General features: G+C 41.5%; 1 protein-coding gene across 1 annotated transcript in view; it reads right to left on the bottom strand.

The window, feature by feature from the left end:
- Positions 1-699: 699 nt before the first annotated feature.
- SLC9A9 (solute carrier family 9 member A9) overlaps positions 700-9,344 on the bottom strand; it is a 269,909-nt gene continuing 261,264 nt past the window's right edge. The window contains exons 15-16 of the mRNA XM_082224708.1: positions 5,137-5,242; positions 700-4,351 (exon numbers count right to left, since the gene is read on the bottom strand). Coding sequence (XP_082080834.1) covers positions 4,139-4,351; positions 5,137-5,242 — 319 coding nt within the window. The 3' untranslated portion in view covers positions 700-4,138. The remainder of the gene's footprint in view (positions 4,352-5,136; positions 5,243-9,344) is intronic.

The following is a 9,344-nucleotide window of genomic DNA, read 5'->3' as shown; positions in this document are numbered from 1 at the left end:
CTGTTTATAATAGTCTAACTCGTCTATCCATTTCTTATGAGGCCTCCTGGGTCAGAATTCTTCATTCCCACATTGGGTTACAGGACATCCCAGTTGCATCCTTCACCATGGCATTGAGAAGGGAGTCCTTTCATGTTCTTCTTGTGACCTCAGTTCCACATGCATCTTGCTCTGTATACATAACTCTCTTCATTCCTAGTTACAGGTAGGTAGCTGTGTTGCTCTGCCGTAGTCAAAACAAAATAAGAAAATTCCTTCCAGTAGCACCTTAGAGACCAACTAAGTTTGTTATTGGTATGAGCTTTCGTGTGTAGCTGAAGAAGTGTGCATGCACACGAATGCTCATACCAATAACAAACTTAGTTGGTCTCTAAGGTACTACTGGAATGATTTTTTTTTATTTTGTTTCTCTACATTCTGTTTCCCCTCTATTTCTGCTCAGCCAGTTAAGTATGTCATACCCAGGAGCTATAAACTGATGACTTCTTTTCATCAGGGTCAAAAATCAGTAGAGCCAATATATATTTTCCCTTGTGAGATCCTTTGAAGCAACTTGATTCATGTTTTCGAATAAATTCAATAAAAACACATTTTAGTTTGTGATCAGCTGTAGAGTGCATAGAATCCCTGTTTTAAATTAAGGCTTAAAGCAGCTGCTGTAGTATAACATTCAATTGACAATTAATTAGACTTGGAAAAGCAAGATTAAAGCTTGATTATATTTAAGTTTGTGCTGCTCTTATCATCTGTGAGTGAACCAAAACCCATTCCACTTTACAATCATTCACAGTCTCAACGAGATGGTGTGACATTTATTCTTACAGATTACAGATGTTGTTGAAAGATATGAGTCATTGTTCCATAAAATTTCCCTTAAGGCTTGACTTGTAGGGTAGCAACCTTTTCATGACTGTGCAATAAGCAACTTGAAGCTGCATTCCTGAGTTGGGAATAAAATGCAATACAGTACAGTACAGAACAGAGTTAGTCATCTTTACGTGCTTTGATTTCAGAGAAGCAGTCCCAGTCCTGGACTGTGGCCAAAGCGTGTGACCACTATTATGAAAGTTCTGCATGGAATGCTTTTTCAGCGTAGTCATTCATCTTTTTTGAAATCCACTCTACATTTCATTTATGATTAAGCATTTCCTTAGAGAATCCCATTCTGGGCTAGGGTACATAGTTCAAGTTCAGGACAGTGCAAGAGATTAGAGAAACTCCTCTATGAGTAAAAACTACAAGTTTTAGAGTTTCTTAAGGAGAGTAAGGCAGGGTCATGATAGAGGTGAAGAAGAAGAAGAAGAAGAAGAAGAAGAAGAAGAAGAAGAAGAAGAAGATTATTCATGATGTGGATAAGTTTTTTTCTGATTCCTCCCTCTCTCATAATATTTGAACTAGAGGCCATTCAGTGAAGCTGAATGCTGGAAGATTCAGGAGAGAAGAAAGGAAGCAGTGAAGGCCACCAACATGGATGGTTCTAAAAGAGGATTAGGCAGATTTATAGAGGACAAGGCTATCAAAGGCTACTGGCCATAATGGCTTTGCTATATCTCCACTGTATGCCTCTGAATACCAGTTGCTAGGAATCGCACATGGGGAGAGTTCTGCTTGCAGGCATCTCATAAGGATCTGCTTTGCCACCATGAGACCAGGATGTTGGCTAGATGGGTCTTTGACCTGATCCAGCAGGGCTCATCTTATGGTTACTTGTTCAGTGTTAACATGAGCAATCCTATCACAATCTGAGCCCTTCTTTCAATGGGACTGCTTCTTGAACTTCAGTTGTGTGATAATGAGATTTCCATGAAGATGGACCCTTTGATGCAAGCATGTATTACATACCGGGCATGTATTTGCAATACCTTCCAAATACCTCTTCCCAGGTAGGTAGGTGCCGAAGAGTCATGTGCTAACACTGAATCAAACGACAAAACAATCACAGTTTGTCCTGGAACTTGATGGCATGAGATTGTTACCATGACTCAGCCATTATTTGAGGTATATGATAAAATATGCCAATCTCACCCGCGCTATTTCATTGAAAACATGTCACATCAAAGTATACATAAGTCGGGAAAACTGCATTGCAAAGAGGTAAATTTCCCTGCTTCTACTTATCTCACCAAGCAAGTGTTTGTAGGAAAAAATCTACAAAATGAGGAATTGCCTTGGGAATAATATCACCTGGCATTATATATTGGCATCAGGCAAAGATGTTTTTGTTTTCCTGGGCATTTGAGCTGCATCAGTGATAGGATAATGTATTACATTGTTTTCCACTGTATTGGTTTTTTTTTACTTGGTTTTCAATTATTTTCAGACTTTTAAAATATCAGGAAATGACATATAAATCTCAAACTGGTAATATCACTTGCCTGTATTGTAATAGTGAATTAACTTCCTTCTCACCCCGCTTCTCCTACAGAATTGCACTTAGGTATGCACGACTGGGATAGGTAAAGAAATAATTGCCAAAGATGCTGCTGTTTTGTTTTTTGTAGGGGAGAGATAAACACAAAAAGAGGACCTATGATTGCAACAAAACTACATGTCCATAAGGCCACAAAGGAGCTGAACACTTGTAGGCACTAGATGCTATTCTAATACAGGAAGAAGCAGGCAAAGAGATAGAGAAATTTGTAAACAACAGTAGACCATAGAGAAGTTAGAAAATTACATTGCAGTTTAACAGCTCTAACCTCTGGAGGACCTCCTTCTCAAGCTATGTTCCTGCTATGTTACTGACTAAAGCTACTGTAGTCCAGCAACCACCCAATTAATGAGCATCATAATGGGTAGGTAACTCAGAACATAGGGGTTGAATCTTAGCAGCAGAGCACATGGAGCTGGCCTTGGGTGCAGGCGATATTGAGTAAAATTGACCTATGGTCTGATTCGGTATAAGGCCATGCCATAGGGCTGTCAGCTAGGTTAGGAAAAGTTGCCCACTATGGACCTCTTAAAGGCATCAGAATCCCATCCATGAAGACATCTAGTCACCTTTTCTACCTTATTTCTTTAACATATTGCTTCACAGTCCATATTGTATTATGCCATGTAGCAAGCAGGTCATTTGAACAGTTTGTCAAGAGCATGAACTTGCTCTTTGCGGCACTACCACAACCTTCCTGATACATGGGTTTGAGCAGCAATGTTCATGCACTCGTGATGGATGATTCAGATGACCTTTTCTCTGTGTAGTGTGCAGAGCTATCGTGTGTCTAGGACTGCCTTATTCCTCATTGCAACATCTAAGGCTGCAGAGGATGTGAAAAAGAGTTTGCACACCTTGTTTTTAAAGTCTTATATAGCACGGGCTTGCAGTCTTTCTCTCCCTCTCTTTCCACATTCCTGAAGTCAACATAGAACACCAGGGAAGAAAAGACAGCGCATGGGCTTTGTATTATGAATCTACTGCACAGGGGCAGGAACAAATTGACTGGGGGAAGGAAGTGTAATTGCTGTCTATACCAGTGATCATTCTCAATCAAAACAATAACAAGGCCCTAGTTAGTCACTTGTGCAGGCCTCAGCAGCTCATATATCAATGCCCAGTTTTTGTGCGCAACGTTGTTAACCCATTGCTGGCAAACTGCCATTGATTGAAATATATGTAAAGCTTGCAACAGTAATGGTAACCCCCCCTGCCTGAAATATGGAAGAACTGTCCACCTGACATCATAGGATAGTATACAGGCAAGTGAGCAACAACATCAAAATGGTTGTGATCTTTGGAGCATGTACTGTAGTTAACTAAATCCTCATCCTTCTCTCTATTGAATTAATTAGAAGAATAACATTCAAAGGCCTTTGTGTGCATGTGAGATAGGAATGGGAACGATGTAGCATGATCAGAGACTATGAGTGCATATGTAATGTCCCAGTAGCAGACAGACATTGCCCTCAATTCCATTATTAAAAATTGCCACTGTCAGAAAAATTAAATGTAGTTGTATAATATATAGGGATGGTAATAAATTCTCATTCATTCCTCCAGGCTCCAGGGATAGATTCAGCAAGGCTTTGCTTCTTCTCCATTTATGCCCTTAATACATTTTCAAGCTCTGCATAATAAACATGGCTTCCATGCCTTCTGTGCTCCTTTTGATGAAAATGTGATATACATTTTCGCTGGACCTCAGGCTGAGGACACCAATTGGGATTGACCTGGAGCCGATTCAGGCTGGAGTTCATATCCTCCTAAGCCCAAGTCTCCTTCGTAAATGTTTTCTTTGGTTGGTGGGTCCATTCTGTTCTGTGCTGGCACTGGAGAAAGGTCTGAAGCAGCACAAGTCACAGACAGTTCATCGTTATTGACAATGAAGTCTGTATCATCATCTTTCAGTTGCTCCTAGGTGTTTTTTAAGAAAGGGGGAAAAATAAAATAATTATGCTTTTCATTGACAGAATAAAGTCTTACAAGGTGGCTTTGCAGCTCCATTGAAATCTGACATACTTGATTTGAACTGAATGCTGTACTAGTTTCCTTTATATTTACTCATATTAAATGGCAATGCATTGGCAGAAAATGGAGTTTGTTTATTAATGGTTGGGTCCAATTGTTGTGCCTCCAATGATGGAAGGATGATCTGGTGCAACTTACCATGAGTGGAACATGGATTGAAGCAATATTAGGCTCCCCCTCAGCCTTCAGACATCCATGTTACCTTCTACATTCTCCCCAACCCTCTGGAGAAACATTCTATTAGCTTTTGGAGGGCTTACTCTAGAGCAGTGTTCCCCAACCTTGGGCCTCCAGCTGTTTTTGGACTACAACTCCCACCATCCCTCACTAGCAAGACCAGTGGTCAAGGATGATGGGAATTGTAGTCCAAAAACAGCTGGAGGCCCAAGGTTGGGGAACACTGCTCTAGAGCACAGCTTTCCATATTTTTCATGTTGGTGACACACTTTTTAGACATGCATCATTTCATGACACAGTAATTCAGTTTTACTAGCAAAACAGAGGGTAAACTAACCCCTTTCCAGACCCAGGAGGAGCATGGGGATCATTCACATGACACACCTACACAATGCAGCCAACACACTAATGTGTCGCAACACACAGTTTGGAAAGCTCTGCTGTAGTGGCCTACCCAAAATAATGAAACGTGGACATGCAATTTTGCTACTTACTCCATATGCTTTAGGGCTAGTCAGCAATCTGGCCACAGGATTACACCATTCTGGTAAAGTTGTAGTAAGTGGTGGGCCGGAATGGGTGAGAATTGGCTTCAAATATCTGTGAAAGATGTTAAGGACAAGTTCCCTTCTTATGCATATGTGAAACTACGAAGCACTACAATCACTGCAACCAGTGTTATAATAAACAAAAACAGGCAGTTGTCATCATCAACAAAAACAAATAAACATGGATAATGGGGAGTTTTGCTTCACTTTCACATGTAATACAATTTCACATTTCTCACCTTCATTGCTCTCGTACACAGGGTTAATATTCAGCATGCCATGCAAGAAACTGTTTTTTTCAATAAACAAAATTCTACTGCTAATCTTTATAAGTATAGCTGTTAAAATATGAATGATGAAAATACATTATCTGCGAACAGATGATGCCTTAAAGATACTCATTACTGATAATCATCCCTATTACAGAGAACTATTGCATTCCAAATACTCCACTGCAAAAGAAGAGAGCTGCAACAGAGGTCTCAGTGTTACTTCACAGTGCTCCATTTGGAATGTCTCTATGGCATGACCTTGGCCACATTCACACCATACATTTAAAGCATGGCTCATGGCTTCTCCCAAAGAAATCTGGGAGCTCTAGTTTGTTAAAGGAGCTGAAAGTTGTTAGGAGATCCCTATTGCTCTTACAGAGCTACAATTTCCAGAGTGGTTTAACAGTCAATACCACTTCACAGGGAATACTGAGATACTTATTAGATAGATATAATATATGTTATATGAGACGCGAGTGGCACTGTGGTGTAAACCACTGAGCCTCTTGGGCGTGCTGATTGGAAGGTTGGTGGTTCAAATCCTACGACAGAGTAAGCTTCCATTGCTCTATCCCAGCTCCTGCCAACCTAGCAGTTTGAAAGCACACCAGTGCAAGGAGATAAATAGCCACCACTGTGGTGGGAAGGTAAACACAGTTTCCCGTGTGCTCTGGCTTCTGTCACGGTGTTCCGTTGTGCCAGAAGTGGTTTAGTCATGCTGGCCACATGACCCGGAAAGCTGTCTGTGGACAAATGCCAGCTCCCTTGGCCTGAAGTGAGATGAGCGCCGCAACCCCATAGTCACCTTTGACTGGACTTAACCACCCAGGGGTCCTTTACCTTTACCCTTTTTACTTATATGTTATATATTATTACATTTAGATTCTACCTTTCCTCCAATGAGCTCACAGTGGCATACATGGCTTCCCCTGTCCCCATTTTATCCTCACAAGCAACCTTGTGAAAGACTGGGACTGGCCCAAAGCTGCCTAGTGAGCTTCCTGAGGATTTGAACTCTTGTCTCCCAGGCCCTAGCCCAACACTCTAACCACTAACCTGGGTCTTTAGCTATGGTTGCCTGCTGAACTGCAGTTGTCAAGGGCACCTGCAATATGCAAACTTCTTCTCGATGCTGCAGTTGCTGAGTGGTGAATATGCACACGTTTCAGCTTTAGCTTGTTTATCTAAACCTAACATGCCACCATCAACATGCCTGGAATACCAAGCGACGCTGGGAACTTGTCAAGCCCAGAACTCTTAAGAAGAAATGCGATTGGAAAACCGGAGGGGATCTAGTCAGGGGATGTGTACAGCAAGCTATCTGGGTGTATCGTTTTCATCTAACATCTGCGATGCCCTGAAAAGGTGCCCCGACAGACAATTGCAGGCGAAAACTATTCAAGACGCAGCTGCATGGAGCACTTTGCATAAAAGAAGCAAATGGCTAGTAATTGTCATGTATACTTGGCTTCCTTCGAAGTGCCCACTCAGCATTTTCCAAATAAAACCTTCACACCCCTTTCCTTGTCACAAGCCAAACATATTTCATGAAATGTTAACTAACTTTACAGCAGGGAAGTGAGTGTGAAGCCGTTTCCTGTAATGTGCCCTTTCTCAGAATTCAACACATTCGTTTTACACTTCACACTTCGGTGCTCCTTTATATGAAATTATGTAAATACGCCAGAAACAGGCTTATGCTATTGTTTTGCACCTGTCGTTCCAATCTTTTCATCCAAAAGTGATTTATTGGGATGAAAGAAATCTGCTCATCTTGAGCAATTATATCATCGTCATATCTGTCGAGAATGATCCCTGCCAAGATTATTTGTAACTGATGTATCCTTTGACACTTTCCCAGGGTGCTATTTCCCTGTATCAGGAGAAGCTAGTCACCCGCTATTTATTTGCGGCATTTAAGAACCCTTCTCTCTCTCTCTCCCTTTTTTTTACATTTGATCACATTCTTTTGGAAGGAAAAAAAAATAGGAAAATAAAAAAAGGCATTGAAGCTAAATAATGGTCTTGTAGTAATAACATCCAATGGTTTTGTAGTAAGAACAACAACACTCTCATGTTGACCAACAATGAAGGATCTTTCGTCTCACTTAAAAGGTTCAACTTTTTACCACTGGCCATGATCCAAAGGGTCATGTGCACAGAGGAGGCCGATCTATGAGGGCAAATGGGGCACTGCCCCACCAATCTCAGTTGCCCTCAAGTTAACTACCATTTGCCTGCATTCTTACTTACAAACAGTAGGGGTGCTTTGCCTGTCATTGGCTCTGACTCCACCTGCTGACTCTCCCTGTCTTCTCCCCACCCAGTCCCAATAGGCACCAGTCACCAGTGCATGTGCATGCTGGGATTTTTCATGTTCCCCTGCCCATCACACACTTCTACATAAATATTTTCCTGAAGGTCAAGAGGACCATTGTCGACAGCAGCTTTGGATGGAATATTAAGGGCTGCAGCTGGAAGGGGAAATTGCCAACGGCTCCATAATGTCTGGAAGAACCTTCAATACGCACAAACATGTCTTTCGCCACTGTTTTGCATTAAGGGCATGATTCAGCCAAAGCTAAGCAAAGGCCCCTTGCTGAACATTATTCTGCTGGAATCAGGGGGAACATAATAGTGCTTAACTGTAGGTGAATCATGCCTTACATTCTGGAAACATTCATTTATTCTAATTTCATGGTATGAGAAACACAATGTCCTTGAAATACAAGGGGGAAAAACAATGTTCCCTTTAAAACTCTGTATTACGAAACTCTTTTAATAAACAAATGGCCCCAAGAGGTTTGTCATAGGTTGAATGGGACCCAACAACATAATCTTCTGTTTGTACAGGATGCCCAAGTTAGAGTTAATTTGCAGACCTTTGTGGGTGGGCAGTTTTACCCGGAGAGAGGTGCTTTCTGTTGTGTGCTAGCTCTTTATCACTTAAGGCCATGTAAACCAGTTGCCAGAAGGTGTGGAGTTAATCTTAAAATGCTGTAACTTAGGGCAGCCTTCCTCAACCTGGTGACCTGCAGACGTTTAAGGACTACAGTTCCCATTAGCCCGGGCTTCCAAAGCGATGTTAGGAATTGTAGTCCAAAACATTTGGAGCACACCAAGATATGGAAGGATGATTTTAGAGTGCAGGTTTGCAATGCGTGCTTCCATATTTGGGTTGATAGAACTCAAGAGGCTGTCTGATAACAAGTCCATCTAGCTCCACGATTGTCTACACTAACTTGTAGCAGTTTTCCAGCATCACCTGCAGAGATCTTTCCCATCACATGTTGCCTGGTCCTTTAACAGAAGATGATAGGGATTAAAGCTGGGATCTTCTGATGCTAAGCACGTACTCTACCACTGAGCGATAGTCTGCCCCCTGATATGATATGTGCATATAATGGGAACAGGTTAGTTACCTTCCAATATTGCATAAAGCACTGCTGCAGTTTTTTCAAAACAGTGCTGGGGGAAATATTATTTGTCTTGTTGCACCCCAAGGAGACATAGCCTTTCAGCATCACATCTTTTGCTTTTGTGCAGAAACTCTGCCTTCTGTAAGTCTACTCTTACTCCTGATGAGCTTTGGCTTCCAGTGGAGCCAATTCTCTGGTGCTGGCTGGGTACTTCTGATTTTGTAATAACCTATCAACCTCTTTGTTGTGTCGTTAACTCGTTATTATTTTGCCTGCTTTGGAGCTCCACTCCTGATGGGCTATTTTTATTGTTTTAATAAATGAAACCATTATGATGCCTCTTGATTATCGAAACGATTGGTTTATTCCTCTCACAAAAAAAATGTTGATGGCATCTATCTGTATCGGGAGACAATGGGAGAGTGTGCCTTCAGGGTTGGAGTTCAACTGTTCAACTTCAACT

The sequence above is a fragment of the Podarcis vaucheri genome, assembly GCF_965113315.1.
Source record: "Podarcis vaucheri genome assembly, chromosome: 5".
Taxonomy (NCBI): Eukaryota; Metazoa; Chordata; class Lepidosauria; order Squamata; family Lacertidae; genus Podarcis; species Podarcis vaucheri.
This window is presented reverse-complemented; position numbering and strand designations above follow the sequence as displayed.